Source organism: Lolium perenne, chromosome 1, assembly GCF_019359855.2.
Source record: "Lolium perenne isolate Kyuss_39 chromosome 1, Kyuss_2.0, whole genome shotgun sequence".
Classification (NCBI taxonomy): domain Eukaryota; kingdom Viridiplantae; phylum Streptophyta; class Magnoliopsida; order Poales; family Poaceae; genus Lolium; species Lolium perenne.
The window spans coordinates 85213937-85235903 of record NC_067244.2 but is presented as its reverse complement, the minus strand read 5'-3'; the positions used below and the strand labels follow the sequence as shown (position 1 = coordinate 85235903).

The 21967-nt window shown below is 41.9% G+C and overlaps 1 protein-coding gene across 2 annotated transcripts; it reads left to right on the top strand.

Annotated features, from left to right (window-relative positions):
* Window positions 1-16795: 16795 nt before the first annotated feature.
* LOC127304147 (uncharacterized) lies at window positions 16796-21469 on the top strand. 2 transcript variants are annotated; one of them, XR_007853355.2, is made up of 9 exons: window positions 16796-16952; window positions 17238-17318; window positions 18569-18686; window positions 18785-18879; window positions 18976-19047; window positions 19253-19582; window positions 19682-19790; window positions 20218-20399; window positions 21041-21469. XR_007853355.2 is itself a non-coding variant. In XM_051334851.2 (9 exons), the coding sequence occupies exons 1-9, from the start codon at window positions 16929-16931 to the stop codon at window positions 21126-21128; spliced, it is 1092 nt and encodes a 363-aa protein (XP_051190811.1). In that variant the 5' UTR covers window positions 16796-16928; the 3' UTR covers window positions 21129-21469. The 2 variants fall into 2 exon arrangements, 1 of the variants encoding a protein (XP_051190811.1); XM_051334851.2 differs by having other exon boundaries at window positions 20225-20399.
* The last annotated feature ends 498 nt before the right edge of the window (window positions 21470-21967 follow it).

The window sequence follows — 21967 nt, the reverse complement described above, 5'->3', positions numbered from 1 at the left end:
GAAGCTTTCCTCCCCGGGAAAGATCAGCCCATCTTCCTTCTTCGTCAGCCCAAGCTTCTTGAGCAGGTTCATGTCCTGGTTCGAGATCTTGGATCTCTCCCACTCAGAGATTTCCAAGTCTTCTGTCGCCATGCCGGTTCCTGGAGCGGTGTGCCTTGAGAGTCTCGCCCGCGGTGGCATCAACGTGAGCGTTGGCGAGGTCGAGGAAGAGCACGGGCATAAGAGCTTCGCAGTAGCAATGGAGGTTTTTTTGGAGAGAGAGAGAGAGGAAAGGAGTGCGGTGCAGCGAAAGAGATTAGGGAGGAAGAAGAAGGTCATTTATAGCGAGCCACTAAACCGCCGCACCGTCGGATGAAGGAAAAATGGATCCAATACCTTACACGTGTCTTCATGGGTAAAATGGTCTTTTTATTGCGAAGGAACTAGACAGGCGCTACAGCGCGCGTGCCAGATAAAGCGGAGGACGTGCGTCTGATGTCTACTTCCCCCTCCTTTTCCTGTAGACAGTGTTGGGCCTCCAAGAGCAGAGGTTTGTAGAACAGCAGCAAGTTTTCCCTTAAGTGGATCACCCAAGGTTTATCGAACTCAGGGAGGAAGAGGTCAAAGATATCCCTCTCATGCAACCCTGCAACCACAAAGCAAGAAGTCTCTTGTGTCCCCAACACACCTAATAGGTGCACTAGTTCGGCGAAGAGATAGTGAAATACAGGTGGTATGAATATATATGAGCAGTAGCAACGGTGCTTAAAAATAGCTTGTCGGGCGTGTAGTTGATGGTGGTAGTATTGCAGCAGTAGTAACGCAAAGAAAAAAGAAACAAGCAGTAGTAACTCAGCAGTATTTAGGAACAAGGCCTAGGGATTACACTTTCACTAGTGGACACTCTCAACATTGATCACATAACAGAATAGATAAATGCATACTCTACACTTTTGTTGGATGATGAACACATTGCGTAGGATTACACGAACCCTCAATGCCGGAGTTAACAAGCTCCACAATAATGCTCATGTTTAAGTAACCTTATAGTGTAAGATAGATCAATATAACCAGATAGATCACATCAATACCATCATAATGATAATTAACTCCACAATCTACAAGAGATCATGATCATAGCCTACGACAAGAACCACACGGTGCACACACTAGTCACCTTTACACACGTGCAGGAGGAATAGAACTACTTTAATAACATCACTAGAGTAGCACATAGATGAATTGTGATACAAAACTCATATGAATCTCAATCATGTAAAGCAGCTCATGAGATCATTGTATTGAAGTACATGGAGAGAGATTAACCACATAGCTACCGGTACAGCCCCGAGCCTCGATGGAGAACTACTCCCTCCTCATGGGAGCAGCGGTGATGAAGATGGCGGTGGAGATGGCAGCGGTGTCGATGGAGAAGCCTTCCGGGCACTTCCCGTTCCGGCAGCGTGCCGGAACAGAGACTCCTGTCCCCAGCATCTTGGCCTCGCGATGGCGGCGGCTCGGAAGGTTTCTGTGGTTTTCGTCGAACGCCTCGTGGTTTTCGATCCAGGGGCTTTATATAGGCGAAGAGGCGGCGCAGAGGGCTTCGGGGCCCACACCATAGGGCGGCGCGGCCCCCTCCGGCCGCGCCGGGGGTGTGGTGTGGGGCCCCCAGGGCTCCCCTCCCGGCGGCTCTCGGGTGTTCGATGGTTCCGGAAAAAATAGGAACCTCGGGCGTTGATTTCGTCCGATTCCGAGAATATTTCGTTACTAGGATTTCTGAAACCAAAAACAGCAGAAACAGAACTGCACTTCGGCATCTTGTTAATAGGTTAGTTCCAGAAAATGCACGAATATGACATAAAGTGTGCATAAAACATGTAGATAACATCAATAATGTGGCATGGAACATAAGAAATTATCGATACGTCGGAGACGTATCAGCATCCCCAAGCTTAGTTCTGCTCGTCCCGAGCAGGTAAAACGATAACAAAGATAATTTCTGGAGTGACATGCCATCATAAACTTGATCATACTATTTGTAAAGCATATGTAGTGAATGCAGCGATCAAAACAATGTATATGACATGAGTAAACGAGTGAATCATAAAGCAAAGACTTTTCATGAATAGCACTTCAAGACAAGCATCAATAAGTCTTGCATAAGAGTTAACTCATAAAGCAATAATTCAAAGTAAAGGTATTGAAGCAACACAAAAGAAGATTAAGTTTCAGCGGTTGCTTTCAACTTGTAACATGTATATCTCATGGATATTGTCAACATAGAGTAATATAATAAGTGCAATAAGCAAGTATGTAGGAATCAATGCATAGTTCACACAAGTGTTTGCTTCTTGAGGTGGAGAGAAATAGGTGAACTGACTCAACATTGAAAGTAAAAGAATGGTCCTCCATAGAGGAAAAGCATCGATTGCTATATTTGTGCTAGAGCTTTGATTTTGAAAACATGAAACAATTTTGTCAACGGTAGTAATAAAGCATATGTATCATGTAAATTATATCTTACAAGTTGCAAGCCTCATGCATAGTATACTAATAGTGCCCGCACCTTGTCCTAATTAGCTTGGACTACCGGATCATCACAATGCATTGTTTTTACCAAGTGTCACAAAGGGGTACCTCTATGCCGCCTGTACAAAGGTCTAAGGAGAAAGCTCGCATTGGATTTCTCGCTATTGATTATTCTTCAACTTAGACATCCATACCGACAACATAGACAACAGATAATGGACTCCTCTTTTATGCATAAGCATATAACAACAATTAATAATTTTCTCATTTGAGATTTGAGGATTGTTGTCCAAAATCAAACTTCCACCATGGAACATGGCTTTAGTTAGCGGCCCAATGTTCTTCTCTAACATATGCATGCTTAACCCTATGGTGGTAGATCTCTCTTACTTCAGACAAGACGAACATGCATAGCAACTCACATGAAATTCAACAAAGAGTAGTTGATGGCGTCCCAAGAAACATGGTTATCGCACAACAAGCAACTTAATAAGAGATAAAGTGCATAATTACATATTCAATACCACAATAGTTTAAAGCTATTTGTCCCATGAGCTATATATTGCAAAGGTGAATGATGGAATTTTAAAGATAGCACTCAAGCAATTTACTTTGGAATGGCGGAAAATACCATGTAGTAGGTAGGTATGGTGGACACAAATGGCATAGTGGTTGGCTCAAGTATTTTGGATGCATGAGAAGTATTCCCTCTCGATACAAGGTTTAGGCTAGCAAGGCTTATTTGAAACAAACACAAGGATGAACCGGTGCAGCAAAACTCACATAAAAGACATATTGAAAACATTATAAGACTCTACACCGTCTTCCTTGTTGTTCAAACTCAATACTAGAAATTATCTAGACCTTAGAGAAACCAAATATGCAAACCAAATTTTAGCATGCTCTATGTATTTCTTCATTAATGGGTGCAAAGCATATGATGCAAGAGCTTAATCATGAGCACAATAATTGCCAAGTATCACATTACCCAAGACATTTATAGCAATTACTACATGTATCATTTTCCAATTCCAACCATATAACAATTTAACGAAGAAGAAACTTCGCCATGAATACTATGAGTAGAAACCAAGGACATACTTGTCCATATGCTACAGCGGAGCGTGTCTCTCTCCCATAAAGTGAATGCTAGGATCCATTTTATTCAAACAAAACAAAAACAAAAACAAACCGACGCTCCAAGCAAAACACATAAGATGTGACGGAATAAAAATATAGTTTCAGGGGAGGAACCTGATAATGTTGTCGATGAAGAAGGGGATGCCTTGGGCATCCCCAAGCTTAGACGCTTGAGTCTTCTTGATATATGCAGGGGTGAACCACCGGGTGCATCCCCAAGCTTAGAGCTTTCACTCTCCTTGATCATGTTGCATCATACTCCTCTCTTGATCCTTGAAAACTTCCTCCACACCAAACTCGAAACAACTCATTAGAGGGTTAGTGCACAATATAAATTGACATATTCAGAGGTGACACAATCATTCTTAACACTTCTGGACATTGCATAATGCTACTGGACATTAATGGATCAAAGAAATTCATCCAACATAGCGAAAGAGGCAATGCGAAATAAAAGGCAGAATCTGTCAAAACAGAACAGTTCGTATTGACGAATTTTAAAATGGCACCAGACTTGCTCAAATGAAAATGCCCAAATTGAATTAAAGTTGCGTACATATCTGAGGATCATGCACGTAAATTGGCTTAATTTTCTGAGCTACCTACAGGGAGGTAGACCCAGATTCGTGACAGCAAAGAAATCTGGAACTGCGCAGTAATCCAAATCTAGTACTTACTTTTCTATCAACGGCTTTACTTGGCACAACAAAACATAAAACTAAGATAAGGAGAGGTTGCTACAGTAGTAAACAACTTCCAAGACACAAAATAAAAACAAAGTACTGTAGCAAAATAATACATGGGTTATCTCCCAAGAAGTTCTTTCTTTATAGCCATTAAGATGGGCTCAGCAGTTTTAATGATGCACTCGCAAGAAATAGTATTTGAAGCAAAAGAGAGCATCAAGAGGCAAATACAAAACACATTTAAGTCTAACATGCTTCCTATGCAGAGGAATCTTGTAAATAAACAAGTTCATGAAGAGCAAAGTAACAAGCATAGGAAGATAAAACAAGCATAGCTTCAAAAATTTCAGCACATAGAGAGGTATTTTAGTAACATGAAAATTTCTACAACCATATTTTCCTCTCTCATAATAACTTTCAGTAGCAACATGAGCAAACTCAACAATATAACTATCACATAAAGCATTCTTATCATGAGTCTCATGCATAAAATTATTACTCTCCACATAAGCATAATCAATTTTATTAGTTGTAGTGGGAGCAAATTCAACAAAGTAGCTATCATTATTATTCTCATCAAGTGTAGGAGGCATAGTATAATCACAACAAAATTTACTCTCCATAGTAGGTGGCACCAAAAGACCACTATCATTATAATCATCATAAATAGGAGGCAAAGTATCATCAAAGAAAATTTTCTCCTCAATGCTTGGTGGACTAAAAAGATCATGCTCATCAAAACCAGCTTCCCCAAGCTTAGAATTTTCCATATCATTAGCAACAATTGTATTCAAAGTATTCATGCTAACATGTTCCATGGGTTTTTTAATTTTCGCATTAAACCATTCATGTCTTGACTCAGGAAATAGTACAAAGAGCTCACAGATGTTTTCCATTATGCCTTACTAGTGTAAAACAAGAAACAAAAAGATGCAATTGCAGGATCTAAAGGAAATAGCTTCGAGCACAAACACAATGGCGCCAGAAAAGTACTTTACCTGGAACCGGAGTATGAGTGCCTTTTACCTTTCCTCCCCGGCAACGGCGCCGTAAAAGTGCTTGATGTCTACTTCCCCCTCCTTTTCTCAGAGATGTTGTTGGGCCTCCAAGAGCAGAGGTTTGTAGAATGACAGCAAGTTTTCCCTTAAGTGGATCACCCAAGGTTTATCGAACTCGGGGAGGAAGAGGTCAAAGATATCCCTCTCATGCAACCCTGCAACCACAAAGCAAGAAGTCTCTTGTGTCCCCAACACACCTAATAGGTGCACTAGTTCGGCGAAGAGATAGTGAAATACAGGTGGTATGAATATATATGAGCAAGAGTAACCAAAGCGTAAAAATAGCTTTGGCGTGTAGTTGATGGTGGTAGTATTGCAGCAGTAGTAACGCAAAGAAACAAGAAACAAGCGTAGTAACTCAGCAGTATTTAGGAACAAGGCCTAGGGATTACACTTTCACTAGTGGACACTCTCAACATTGATCACATAACAGAATAGATAAATGCATACTCTACACTTTTGTTGGATGATGAACACATTGCGTAGGATTACACGAACCCTCAATGCCGGAGTTAACAAGCTCCACAATAATGCTCATGTTTAAGTAACCTTATAGTGTAAGATAGATCAATATAACCAGATAGATCACATCAATACCATCATAATGATAATTAACTCCACAATCTACAAGAGATCATGATCATAGCCTACGACAAGAACCACACGGTGCACACACTAGTCACCTTTACACACGTGCAGGAGGAATAGAACTACTTTAATAACATCACTAGAGTAGCACATAGATGAATTGTGATACAAAACTCATATGAATCTCAATCATGTAAAGCAGCTCATGAGATCATTGTATTGAAGTACATGGAGAGAGATTAACCACATAGCTACCGGTACAGCCCCGAGCCTCGATGGAGAACTACTCCCTCCTCATGGGAGCAGCAGCGGTGATGAAGATGGCGGTGGAGATGGCAGCGGTGTCGATGGAGAAGCCTTCCAGGCACTTCCCCGTTCCGGCAGCGTGCCGGAACAGAGACTCCGTCCCCCAGATCTTGGCCTCGCGATGGCGGCGGCTCCGGAAGGTTTCGTGGTTTTCGTCGAACGCCTCGTGGTTTTCGATCCAGGGGCTTTATATAGGCGAAGAGGCGGCGCAGAGGGCTTCGGGGGCCCACACCATAGGGCGGCGCGGCCCCCTCCGGCCGCGCCAGGGTGTGGTGTGGGGCCCCCAGGGCTCCCCTCTGGCGGCTCTCGGGTGTTCTGGATGGTTCCGGGGAAAATAGGAACCTGGGCGTTGATTTCGTCCGATTCCGAGAATATTTCGTTACTAGGATTTCTGAAACCAAAAACAACAGAAAACAGGAACTGGCACTTCGGCATCTTGTTAATAGGTTAGTTCCAGAAAATGCACGAATATGACATAAAGTGTGCATAAAACATGTAGATAACATCAATAATGTGGCATGGAACATAAGAAATTATCGATACGTCGGAGACGTATCAGCGTCCCCCACTTGCGTAACGTGTCAACCAGTGCCAAGTTTTGGACCCACAAGTCAGTGACAAGACATGAGCCGCACCTTCCCAATACAGCAATCGTGGCCATCGTCGGCACTGATGTCACTATAAGGAAAATTGCGGAAGCAGTGCTTTGAGGATTGGCGACAAAGTTGTTGATAATTTCGTGAGCCTTTGATCAAATACAAGTTTTTGTTCAAATGCTCGGGGGCTACTTCTAAAAGGAGTTTGATGAAGGAGTTGATTCAAAAAGACAAAGATTAGCATACAACCATCGTCAGCAAAGACGTCGTAAGAAGAGAACTTCGAGTAGCTTCATCAAGATAACGACAGGGAAATTTCGAGTATTTCAACAAAGAAAAGTTGAGAGCTTATGATCAAATACAAGCATTTGCTAATATGCTCGGGGGGCTACTCTTATCAGAAGTATTGACTATACTTCTGATAAGAGGATACTGTGGATGACAAAAACATAGAGTTTTTCAAAAGTAACACAAGTTGAGCCTACAACCAAGTATAAATACTCGACTGTAGCCTTGGGGGCTACTCCCATCGGGAGCGCTGGTCGCGCACCCGATAAAGATGGAAGTACTAGAAGAGTTGACAATATAGCGACAAAGATAATAAAAAGGTGAGCCTACAACCAAGTACAAGCACTTGGCTGTATCCTCGGGGGCTACTCCCATCGGGAACGCTGGTCGCGTACCCGATGAAATTGAAAAAGTCATGGTGAGCATATTTCGAGTTATGAAATAACTCTTCATATACTCCCATCGGGAGGACAAGATAAAAATATAAAAGTCATCATATGACTCAAACAAATGTGCTATTCCAGCAGCCGAAAAAGGCACTCGGCAATATATTCTTAGAGCGCCTCAGTCGTGACTTAAGCTCTGAATGCCGCAATACTTTGCGAATGTAAGACCCCAGGATCCGTCCTACGCGGCGTGGCATCGCACCCGAATGCGCTCTGCTACTTTTTTCCGTATCAACAGATGCGAAGAAAAATCCTAACGGACACGTTAGGTACCCGATAAAACATGGCTGGAGTTCGGCATATGGTAAGACCTTAAGCGGCACATGTCGAATTACGCCACTATACCGAGATCATGTCCAGGGACTTGATTTTGAAGTAGGTTTTTGCAGGATTGCCACAAGAGCAGTTAACTGTTACCTGATCCGTCAGATGAACCAGCCCCAACAACCGATATCCCTATACAATATATGATTGTTTTATGAAAGTCATTTAATTATTAACTCAAAAGAAATCAGGTGTTAATTGTGGTGATGAAGATTTTCCCTGATTCTTCGATTCAAGCAAAATCTCGGGGGCTACTGACATAGGCATCCCTAATGGGCCTGCCGAAGATGGTACCCGAGGTTTACTAGAGGCCCACGACCCGAAGTTTATGAAGCCCGGAAGCCCAATTAAGAGATAGTTTGGAAAGATAGAGTTGTATTAGGAATAATAACTTGTAACTATTACGGGACGAACTCAAAGAGTCTCCCGATCTTTGTAACTTGTACATCACGAAACCCTCGGCTCCACCTCCTATATAAGGGGGAGTCGAGGGAGAAAGAGAGGATTGATTTCATTGTCAACATAACCCTAGTTTTCTAGCAGTCGAGTACTTTTCCGGCTGAACCCTCGAGATCTACTTGCCCTCTACTTCCCTGAAAACCCTAGTCTACAATCCGTAGGCATTGACAAGTCGATACCTTGTCACAGCCACCGCAATGTGGTGGTGGCGGGCAATGAGCCAAGTTAGGCTAAACACCTAAGCTTGGGGAGGTTCAAATCCTCCACCTTTGCATTCATATTTCAGTTTATTCATTTTTTATTTCTTTTCTTACCGTTTGCATGTTTACTTCTCGTTTTTCATTTATCATTGAAAACACAAAAAATATAAAATTTCCTCTATTTTTTTTTATCTTGTCAAACTCTCTTTACTTTTTCTTTGGAATTTCTGTAAGTTATTCACTTCAAGTGACCTCATGATGCGAATGGAAGGGAGCAAGACTTGGGTACAAGGAAAGCAAGTGAGATGAGGTACCATTTCTCATCTTCAATCTCGTTGTAATTCCATTCATGATCATCTCATTATTTTCTTGGTTGCACTCTAGTCTATCTCCCCATTTATCTCGATGTCATATAGATTTCATTTCCATGCTAGTGTCACCATTTTGGTTTTTCACAATCACTAAATGAGGTTTGAAAAGCAAACGCTATTGGATTCAATTCCAATCATTTTAATAACGAGAACAAGCATCTCTTGATGACTTTGGTGCCATATGTCTGTCTTAAGGTTTTAATCTTAGTAGTGCTCAACCATATATCTTGATGAATTGATTTAATATCACTTTTTGAAAAGACTTGTTTTGAGGAATGGATACTTTGCGGCGTGTGAGTTGAATACCAAATTTGTGCTTTTACTTTCGGCAATCAAAAAAGTATCCAGCAAAGTTTAGCAATTATATCCTTGCCCATGAGACTAACAACTCCGCTGGCCAATGAATGATCTGCGGACAAAGAGTCCCGATATTCAGTTATTGAGTTGAAGGCATGGGGAGCATGCTACATGCTGCCCGTGGGCAAAAATATTAGATTATGTGGATGGATATAACCGCATTTAAAAAATTATCTATGAGCATTTATGCAATTCATTCAAGTTTCGATGAAAGTTTGGCATGTGCTCATCACCAAGGAGTAGAAGTTCTTGAAATATAATGAAAATATTGGGTGTTAGAAGGTCATGATTCTTGATGTGGAGGTCAATGATTTTCTCTAAGTTTAATTCTCTTTTGACTTACACATGTGCACCCTTAATTTAACCAAAGCATTCATTGCTTAAAATATCTATTTACTCTCAATAAGAAGAGATGCGACGAAACAATGCATTCGCGAGCCTAGCCAAACTCTTGACACTATCCATGGGTTTAGGATTTATTTTTTATTGGCAAGATACGTGGTTAGGAAGCGACATTAGGTGCAACCATTTTAATATATTTTGATCATGTTTGAAGTTGCAAGGTTTTTTGAAGATGAATTTGATATCACTTCGGACTTGTAAGTTCTTCTACTCAAGTATATTTCTCGCTACTGTTCTTTTATCACTTTTTCACAAGTAACAACTAAGCTTGGGGATGTTGATAGCTCCAAATATTGATGCTTTTTACTGAGGATTCTTCACTATCTATCACTTGGTTTCATTGGGTTTTCATTGGGTTTTCATTGTATTTTGTGTTTCAACTAATGTTAATATCGCAATCCAGGCGAAAACTTGCTTTGAATTATGTATTTCAGGAAACCATCACTTATGGAGGATCCCAAGGCATTTATGAGCTGATTGCAACAAAGTATGAAGATTTCCTATTGAGGCCAAATCAATCCTGGCGCAGCGCGGTGTTTAGCGAGCACCCGTACAGGTGGGTCCAACCGTACCACCCGCCCGTACTGTGTGTCGCCGCCTTCCTCATATCAATACAAGCCTCTTTCGTAAATACACACATAGAAGAAACAGAACGCAACAACCACCATTAACACCAGAACAGAGGAGATCAGATCTGAAAAAGGAGAAGACCATCATCGACTCACGCGAAGATCTGCCCACCTCAAGATCATCCACTCATCCATCACACCCCACTTGTACTGAGAGAGAGAGAGATTCATACTTGCAAGATTAGGGATTGAAACCTCTATTCCATCCTGGTTTGTATTTGATTTGATCTTCAACTATTGTGCCTTGCTACAGTAATATCGATATGAACTCCATTTACATTTCTATGATATCATTGTGCTTTTATCCTCTCATGTGAGAGTAGACCCCATAGGCGTGGGAGATGTAGAGGATTGGTGAGAGCCTATTCTATTCCATCTATTTGTGAAATTATGATTAAGATGATTATGTATGAGAATGAATGTCTATGTGCACCTAATGTTGTTATCTAATTTAAGGCCCAAGTAACATGATCTCAAGAACTCATAGACAGGAACTTGTTTGCTAGTGAATCAGCGACCCCCGAGTGACATGACCGATATCAAAGAGGATCTAGCAATACTCGGGGAATCACAAGGAACCACCAAGCTTAAAGCTTTCATCTGGTTTAACCACCTTAATAGACGTGCTGACCATGGCTTTGGTAACAAGCAGAAGGATCAACAGATAAAGATGAAATCTACCAAGATGAGTCTTTTTCTCTTTTGGGTTGCTTGCTTTCTCAAATATAAATAGGAAGAATCATATTCACTTATCACATTTATTCCACCAGGCACATTCACTATCACCATGAACTGAATTGCATTTGCCTCTTTGCTTTGATATTATTAATGAGAGAGATTTACCAAGAGTTTTGAAGGAACACATCATAAGGAAGAGAAATATGAAGTCGCCTACAAGAGGTATGTCTTATGTATCCCACTTTAGAAGCTTGAAATTGTTTATTCTAGTCAGTAGACTTGTTAATATATGGTATTAGTGGGAGTGATTTGAAGCAATTGGAGTAGAGTTTTTATTTGTATGTTTAATTAAGTGTGAAAGCTCTTACTCTAGTTCATTTAGTTAACCGAGTTTTGTCTTGGAAATAATATTGCCAAACAAGTATAACAAGAAAAAGCCTACAATTATGACTTGTATGATGACCGATTGTATTAAGGGTTCAACTTTGAAGATACTTAACTCCATAGATGTTGGGAATAGACTTGATAGCACTCTTGATAGGAGTTGTTTAATAGAATTGATACCTAGTGGTAGCTGAGACACATGCCAAGCTGTAATGTTGTGAATCAAAGTATGATAATGCTTTAAGCTTGTCTACAAACTAAGGTGCACACTCTGGGATGCTAGCAACTCCTCTAGCTTATGAACTATTTGAGGTATAAATCCCAATTTCCGATACGAGTTGAATGCACGGGTAGCTAGCTACTCGTGTGTACTACTATCCCCTAGAGTGTTGCAAATTTTATTAAAAAGGTCATTCATGAATCTTGTTTGGAAACTATGAAAGGATCCAAAAACTATCACTTCTCAACTCTTGGCATGGACTCGCTACTACTAGATGAATATTTTTGAAAGACAATGAATAGATAGTAAGTGTTTTTGATAACCTTGATACATTGATGTGGGCGTAATTAAGATACTTCATTGCTTATACCTCTTTTGACATGAATGCTCATACTTTATTTTGAAGATAATAAACTTCCAGTGTTCCTTGGCAAACTGAGAGTTAACTACTTAAGCTAGAGTGATTATTTACACAACTAGTTATTCATACTTATAATCTTTATTATGATTGTCTCGAGTTACCGATGCTTGTATTATATTCTTGGCACTTCTCTAACTATGCTAAGCTTTCAAATGGAAGAAGTGTTGGACTCATAATGCTACCACTTGTAAGTGATTTTGCTTTCTTGTTATTTTGGTTTAAATGCTAAGTTCCTTATAGTTTTTTGTTTCTTGCTCGCGGACGATCAAGTTTAAGCTTGGGGAAGTTGATGGCTGTGAAATACGCCATGTTTTCTCGCGTTTAAACCCTTAGCTAAGTCAAGAAATTGACTAAGTTTACCTCTCAACCTGCTACTAATAACTAATTAATGCAAAGATGTGCAATCTCTTCTATTTTTGAATGGTGTGCAGGAAATCACGTCATAATGACAAATGGACCTGCAATTACTGAAGAAAATCATGTCAAGAGTACGACATAGTTGATTATGCTTGAAGAGGCGGTTCCAGGGACTTTAACGGGCATCGGTACGGGCAAGCCCCGCCCGTACTGGGTGTTGCAGACTTCTCGAGGTCAACCCCTATAAGTTATGTGAAGGACCTGACGCCAAAGAGAGAGCCATTTATCGCCAAACAGAGCACCATCCATCAGACCCATCTACACCACACCGAAGGAGATCCACCACCATAGTTCATCCATTCCATCTCCAATCTCCTCCATAGCCATAGCCATCACCATTGTAATAGAGATCTCCTTGAGAATTGACGACCATTGTAAGAATATTGTGATTTCAATCCAAGCATTTGCCACAATGATTTCTACCTTTGTTATTGATCTTGATATTATGTGTGAGTAGTCCTCACGGGCTGCGAGTAGAGGTGAATGCTCGTAGCGTTTATGTGCATATAATCTTATAGTATGTGTAAGAATTGAATATGAGTTTTGCAATCTTGTATCCTTGTCTCTTTGCCTAGATTCGATGATCTGCAGGTACCCATATCATTTAGATCAATCAAGGGAAGATGTGGGGTGAGTGGAGAATGGCGTGCTACCTTAAAACCTCAGTGATAGAAAGGGGAAAGTAATGGTACATGTTTAGTGATTCATTCGGGATCACGACACAATCATCTAGCTTAATGCTTTGGTCTGTATTCATATGCTTAATAATTATTGTTGCTCGCGGCTGTGAGGATAGTGGTTGGACCAAGAGGCTCTTGGCACCTTTGGCTTTAGGGGCAAGAGTATTTACAGATGTGCTGCTCAGAAATCTCTTATCTCTATTTTATGTGTTACACTTTTGCGCTCCAATTATATATGTATGCATAGCTGCAGGAGAAACCTTAACCCTAGCCTATTTCCATCATTGAACACAACCCCCTTAAAAATAAACTAGATAGGTCCGGTAAACATAAAATCAAATTAACTAGAAAGTCATGTAGACGTTTCCTTTACACCATTTTAGCAGTGCTTTCCATGGTTCGATTAAACATAGGTCTACTAGGGAAAAAGTTTATCATAATACAATATGTAATCCAGATCGAAGGTATCATAGGTGCTGGTGAAGTTGCTGACAAAGGCAGTCAAGCCAACCATCGATGCATCCGACCGGAAAATTGTTCAACCAGATCCGAGCTGGACCTGTCAGCATTTGGGGTACATATCTTACCGCCCAACGGCGGTTTCCTCCAGAAACATACACCATTGTGGCATAATCGATTAGCAAGTCTTTCGGCTTAGTATTGCCGTCATATGTTTGTGTGTCTCGGGGCAATTGAAATTTGCGCACTGGCTCTTCTCTCATGACCCGGAGCCCAAAGAACGCCGGACAAGGTGGGCCTTCAGCTTCAAGTATCTTGGACAGGTAAATCCTATCAAGGCGACATCTTGGGCTGGCAGGTGCCTTTGCACCACTCGGTGACCGAGAGGGTTCTTGTGATAACCGGTTTTCTCCATCGTCGCGTGACCATCATCGTATCTGCTCCGGGCTTGGCCACCGACTTGAGGATATGCCGAATAGCGAGGAGGCTGACCTCCACCAACCGAGTTTGCCCCTTTCTTGGGTAGGTAATTTTGTCCACCACTGCCTAGACCGACATTGCCATGTCCGGCATTGCCTTGGCTAGCACCTTGGCTTTTTCTGCCAACATTGTTATTACCAGCATTGCCCTGACTGGCATTGCCATGCCCGTTTTCTGTTTTCCGGCTAAGACTGGATCATACAACGTGAGTTGCTTGGATTTGATACTCCCTTCTATTTTTCTCTCGACATGGGAGACGATGCCTGCCTAACCGACTTTCCTACAACGCCCCAGCCGAATGAACGACCTGGGAAAGCACCAACACCTAGGTCTGCCTTGATGAGTTATGCATTTTGCTGGTTAGATATAACAAGTAAATCTCTAACTCAGGTGTGTTGCTTCTCTAAAGCATCGGTAAATCTTCATTAGCTGCCTGAGCAGCCCTAAGGTTTTTAGCATGAGTTCTATATTTCGGCCTTCCTGCCGACACATAGGTTGTCGACATAGACACACCGGATATACCATCCCCGTTCAACTCCTTGTTGAGATTTCTACCTCGGTTTCTAACATCGCCTACTCTGCTAGGCTCATTGTTAACAGGAGTAAATCCATGGGAAATGTTATACTTACGATCGGTGATGTCCAGCTCTTGCCGAGCACAAGCTATCTCGGTGTCCTCCTGGAGGATATGCTGGCGCTGCGCCTCCAACTCGGCCTGCGTCATGGCCAAGTCGGCAGTGGCCACGGACGGCGTCGCCAACTTGTTGATGGCAGCTTGGAGCAGAGTCGGAGTAGGGGGCACGCTTGATGTGCTGGCATTGCCGTTGTGGTTCTGTTGCCGCTCGTAAGCTGGGTTGGCCGGCCGCACCGACTTTGTCGCAACGTCTTTGTCACTAGCCGCACCTTTGCCGGCAGCGCCGTCCGCGTCGACCATCATCACCTCCACGCAGTTAGCGGGGCGATCGGTACACCGGCCGTGAGATACACATACAACAGGAGAATCCGCTGCCACTTGTACCACACTAGGATACCTGCGCACAGGAACCGTGCCGACGTAGACGCGGTGATCGCCGAAGTTGATGAAGCTGCCGTTCCTGGGGAAGGAGGCGTTGCGGAAGTTGCCGGTGTTGGCACTGACGAAATCCAGCGAGCCGAGCCTCTGGACACGGCTAGAAACCACACGCTCGCCGTGTGTGAGGATGGACCGCATCCGATGAACACGCCAGCCGGCGCAACTGCTGGCCCTATGGTGGGCGCCAACTGTCGCCGTGGTAACAGACAGATGCCATGGGATGACTTAAGATGGGGCCGATGTACTCCGATGGATCTAGAAGAGGGGAGGTGAGCTAACGAGCACACACGAACAGAACGAACTGCCCATGTTCAGGACCCACATGAGGAGGTAAAACCCCTACTCCTGCTTGTCTGATCTGTATATCTCTTGCGGTGGAATACCACTACAATGGCGCTCCTTGAGCTGTATGCGAGAGGAGGAAGAATAGGAGAGTCGAACCCCTGATGTGGAGGTCCTGCACCCCGTTATATAATGGGGGGCAGGTTACAAGGGAGAAAACCCTAACATGGGATAAAGCCATGTTTTGTGGATCTAAGTCTACAGCTACCCCTACCAGGAAGCCTTCATCTTGTCACAAGTACGCTACTTGACATGACTTGGCATTCTGCCACCATGCCGCTGACCACCGTACACCTTGTCAGTGGCATGGTCAACCCCATTGTTGGAATTTAGCGACGTGTCTTTGTCATGATGAGATTCTTCTGCCCTGTTGCGTGATTACTAGGATGTGACCTGAGCGTGGAATTTTGGGGTTGACATATGACCGTTGGCCCTATGTCGGACCCCTATGCCGGTTCCGACAGGTTACGTCGATCTTCAATCGTTAGCACCTTTCGTGCCAACCAAGTTAGGCCGAGTTCAGATCTACTCGCCCTAGCGTACCGAGATTGGTATGTCGGTATGGTATGTCGGCATGCCTAACCCGGTCAATATGACTTTACCTGCAAAACAAGGTTACCCGACTTATCCCTATAAGTCGGCCCCACAGAGTTAATATGGCCGTTTAGGCCACCACCTTAGCCTACCGGGGGTCATCCCCTGACAACTGCATTTAGATAGTGTGTCAGGTTGGATCAGTGCATGTTAGCAGATATATGTGTGAAACATATTCCTAGTAGTTCAGTTGGAAGATGTGCATTGCGAGGTGTTGAAAGTTGAAAAGCATAGCCTCTTGCATGCAAAAGCCTAGGAAGTGTTGTGTGTATCCGAGTCTTCTGCTAGATCATGTAAAGGTGCTTCCAATGGTGATGGCTAGCAATAAAGCTCTAAGCCTAGTAGAGCCAAGTAGCGATTGATGTTGGAGGAGAGGCGATGGATGAGCTTCATGCGATCACTCACTTTATTTTTTCTCTTTTAATTTGTTGTCCGCGAGACATATTCTTCTCTTTCATTGTAATAAATGGATATTTATTTTCTCTATCTTGTGTAAAAGTAACATCTATAATATCTAATCGAATAGTGTTGGAACCATCGTGACGTATACATATATATTTTTTGAACTAAGTAAAAAAAATACTTAGTTCAAATATTACTATAAAGTTTGATTTTGACAAATAAAAATAGGTAATTTATTTTTTAGAATCGAGGGAGTAAAGGTAGTACTACTAACATGTTTGCATAACCCCCCTACGACGCTTGCTGTTTAGAAAAAAGACGGACACTTCATTCTGTCTCTGCGAGATCTGCCGTGCTTCTTCTCCCCTCGCTCCCCGTCCCGACAACCGATCCTTCTGCCCACCGATCCGGCTCCTCGGCGATGGTCGTCTGCAGATGCCGCAAGGTAATTCATCATCTCTCCACCTATCCGGCGATACCCCCCTGCCGTGTCTTGCGTGTTCTTTCTGCTGCGTATGGGCGTGTGATGGTGGATTTTGGATCTGGGCGGGGCGAGTACGCGGTGGCGGGTTTGTTGATGGTCTGGTCTGGATCCGACAGGACACCGCGAATGCCGCGGATTCGAAATCCTAGTTTGGTCTTCTTGGATTTGTTGCTGGTTTGTAGAGATTTGCCGTTGCTGCCTGAATTTTTGTTGATAGGGCGTGCGCTGCTTGCTTTGTATTTTCAGGCGACGAGAGTTTATTGCTTCGTCCACCAGGTTCCCGTCTGCGGCGAGTGCATCTGCTTCCCGGAGCATCAGTTGTGCGTGGTGAGCTTCTCGACTTGATCCTCATCCCAATTGGCTCAGGCAAAGAGCATACTGACAGAAAGTAGACAACAGTAGTTGATATACTATTACTTTGTGATTGCTCAATGTGCTGTATCCTGTTTACTGATTAGTCCATCACAAGTTTGCCTCTTCATGTTAGCTTAATTGTATGTTGACATATTGTTTTTGTTAGTTGTACAACATTATGCTTACTGGACCTTGGTTAGGTGATACAACATTATGCTTGCTGGACCTCAGTGTCCTTTAATATATAGCTTACTGCAGGCCACCCCAGCTTGTTCTTTGCTCCCTAGAATGCATAATCTGGTAAAGACAATCCTGAAATACATGTACAAAACCGATCTTTTGTGACAAGATGTTGTGGATACAGTGGATTCATTAGTGGTTCTGGGATGAATTCAATATACTGGAGAGGTATTTAATTATGTGGGATTAGTTGTGTGCAGAGTAGGGACACAATTAATAGGAGATGAACTAGAATAGTGTTTGCGGTGGTAGCCGCTCTGCTGCCAGTACATCATAGTTCTCCACTCGAAAGGTTCAGTTGTGGAGGCGGTTTGAGTCCACCCAGACCTAAGTACATCGGTGCCACAGGTTCCATGCTTCCCTTCTAGGAGGGAGCGACTCTAGGAGAAGTCACTGCTGGATTCGTGACTTGCCTGGCTGTAAGCAGCGATTCTATAAGAGTAGCATGGTGATGAAGTGGACTGGGAGAGACTCAACTGGGGATTTTTGGTCGTGATTTTTTTTAATGGATTGCAGCATGGACGCACCTTCAAAATTGAGGACGTCGTGCAAAGGGTACGTCAACAGGCAGGGGGGGGGGGGGGGGGGGGGGGTAGCGCTAGGTGTGCAAAATCGCGAGGACTCCCTGCTGTACTTCATCGGCGTACAGTTTCCACCTCCATTCTGCTTACTCAGGCTTTTGGGATTCCTTACTGTTGCTTAGTCCTATTGTTGTGCCTTCGCTGTAATAAATTTGGACATCAACTATGTGCACAATACGATTATATCTCTTCTCTGTTTTGTTTATTTTACATGAAGAGAAAGTTAATAATCACACATAACAGTTCTGTTGGCTTCTTGTTGACAAATTAGTATCCTTACAAATTTGTTAAAGTAATCATATTATATTAATTTTACAAAACTGTATCCTTACAAATTTGTTAAAGTAATCATATTGTGTTTATTTTTACAAAATTGTTATTCTCATTTTACCTATTTTGTAGGTAAAAAACTATGCTGAATGGGTTGTTAATTCTGATTATGACTGGCCACAACACTGCTCGTTTTGTAATTCGGTTCTTGAAGCTGGAAATGAAGAAACTACGCGATTGGGTTGCCTCCGTATGTACTGCTTCTAATAGAATGTTTTGAATCGTTCATCTCTTGGAGCCAACTTTATTAAATATAATAATGTATATTTTCTTCTTGACATCCTTTAGATGTGATGCACACAAAATGCTTCATATCACATGTCCAAAGTTTTCCAACCCAAACAGCACCAGCAGGATTTGTCTGCCCCTCATGTTCCATACCTGTAAGTTAATCTCTCTCTGGCTCCATATGCTATATCACTCTGAGGCTCCAACAGTTCTTTGACCTAATATTATGATATACTTAATTTTCCCGAAAGATATGGCCTCCTTTGAGTATTAAAGATACCGGATCTCGCCTTCACACTAAACTGAAGGAAGTAGTAGCCAAGGTTAGTCCTTCAAATCTGTTCCTGCTTGCAAAGATTAAAAGCACTGATACTCCTTCAACAATCTGCCTCTGTTTGTATTTTCTTTGCTATAAATACTTAATTGGTGCAGTATTGCACATTACCTATGTACTACTGCTAATTATATTTACTGGAAGATTGTTTTTGAACATTTTGACAAAGTTGCACTTGTCCTAACATATTGCAGACTGGATTGGAGAAGAATGTATTTGGAAATCATTTTGTGACTGCATCTAAAGCTGATGTCGGCACCCCCCCTGCATTTGCTTCAGATCCCCTTAAGCGTCTATCTGGTTCTAGTGAATCTAATGGTGCAAACACAGTTAACTCTTCGAAAGATGCTACTTTATCATCAGTGGTACTCTCCAATGAGGATAAGCGTCCTGCTGGGATGTACTCCTCTGGGACTCCTAGTCACGTGGAACCAGAAATAGTTGAGATAGATGGACCTAGTCTCATAACAACCCAGCTCCCAGAACAGGAGTCAAATTTCATCAGAAGTCCAAGCCCGCACGGGGTAAGCACATGGCTTTGTTTGTATGGTGGGGCTTGGTTTGTCTTCTATTCAGCTTTTCTTTACACACAGGTTTAGTAATCCTATTCCTTCATTATGTAGCCTGGTGCCACGACAAGGAAAGGTGCTAACTATGTTGAGAGACAAAGTTCAGAGATGTCCTATTACGCTGATGATGAAGATGCAAACCGCAAAAAGTATACTAAAAGGGGTAAGCTGGAAGCATCAGTTACCAAAGAACTATGTTTCTACATGTATCTTTATGTCAGGTCCGCGGTTTCTTGAGTTGCACTGAGCTTTTGTCTTTAGATGATTTGAATTAAAAAGAATCAATAGCCCATTTCTGTCTCCACAATTTAATTACCAAACAATAGTCATGTTGCCAGTCACTTTCTAAATGATTACAATCATATTTTATTGCATCTTGATGTGTTAACCTGGTTCTCTATCCACCCTTCTTTCAGAATGCACCTCTATTCATGGGTTCATGATACATCTAACATAATATATACATGTGAATCCTGGAATGTGTAAGAGTAATTAGTTTGGTTTATAAATTATAACTAGTCGAATTCGAGGTGGAACATTTGCTTGAATGGATGGTAGTGCTTGGTTGCTTGCTTCTTACGTAGCTTCAGTTAACAGGTACATTCCGTCACAAATTTGTAAGGATGCTACTACCTTTCTGGTCTAGTGCACTGCCAACATTACCAGTCACAGCACCCTCTAAAAAAGAGAATGATGCTCCAGAAGGCCGCTCACGACATCAGAGATCATCACGAATCGATCCCACAAAGATCTTGCTTGCAATGGCAATCATGTAAGGTTTCTGCCATGCAGTTGTTCTTTGCATACTACTGGTCTCCTGGAATGAATACTTTATTTCTTTAGCAGTAACGTTCAAAATGAATATTCATTTGATAATGGCTGAAGGTGTACTAGTGAATTATGTCTGCCTAACATTTGCACGATAATTCATTTACATCTAACATGAAATCTACACGTGACATATAATGCCAGCTCGGAACAGACTGGCCTTCCAAGCTTTATTAGCTTTCCCCTTTAAAGCTTCCAATTTAGCGTTTGAGTAATTGAACATGTAGCAGAATTTGTTTTTTGAGTTCTGGACTACTAGCAAGGTAGCTAACTTTGCATTTTGATTTTGTTGCACCTTTAGGAGTGGTCATCAGTGATATCCATTTCAGTACTCTCGACTTGTATAAATAATAAATAGAAATCTCTCAGGTTCATTCATTCTATTCAGCTTTGATCTGTAACATACTAATTACTAAGCAATTTTGTTTAGAATGAACAAACAATCCCTTAGATGAGAGCTCTGCAAAGCTAATAGTTTTTGTGGAATCTCCTATGTATTTCAACTAGTTTCTGTTCGAAATGAATTTCTTATTACTCTTGATAAGTGAATTTGAATCAATGTGCTAAAAATGTATGTTAATGCAGGGCATGTGTAGCAACCATGGGAATTCTCTACTACCGTTTGTCACAGCGCAGTCTTTCTGATAACTTTGCGGACGATGAGGCTCAGTAGTGCTGTTTGTTTCTGGTACTGCCTTGCTGTTGTTCAAGGGTTTTGCCCTCCCTGTATTATTCTCCTTTTCTTATTTCCGGCTTTCTGGGTGGTTGCCTGGTTGGGGCCTTTGGGGGTGGGAAGCTGGGGGTAGTTGTTAGTCACATAAGAGTTATAGTAGATTCTTTTTTATATGCTGATTCATACTCATGTTTTGTTACTATGATGTTATAGTGTTATATGTTATCTTACACCTGATGGGAAAGCACACCTTCAGAATTGCTAGAGGTGTTACATTGGTCGACCCAATTTACAGCTATGTAATTTTTCTAGTTTATATATTATATATTATATATTATTCATGTGTTGAGGCATGCAGGCTAGCAATAGGAGTTTTTGATCACGATTGGTGAACACAGACGGCGTGTTGATTCATTCCAGCAACTATAGAAGTGCATGACTGCAGCGTTAAATGATAGGACAACAAAATTTAATTTTGCTAACTTATATTACCCGGAACTAGTTCTACAATATTAAGTTACACGTAACTTTTACCCATAACTTAAGTTACCTGTAACTTATATTTATCATCACACCATCTTCTAATTTAATTCATCAACTAATTCAATTGAAATGCCTTCTTGGTACTTTAGATGCTATGTGTTCATTTCCTTATAAAACAAACTCCTATATTTTTTCCTGATTTTTTTTGCTCGAGAAGGTTCATAAAAAATCAAATCAATGAACAATGATTTTTTTCCTTATGACGATTATTAGTAGATAATAATTAATGAGGTAATAACGCTAGGAGTGCTTGAACTTGTCCCGTCTGTGCAAATTGGTGCATCAACTTGAAAACC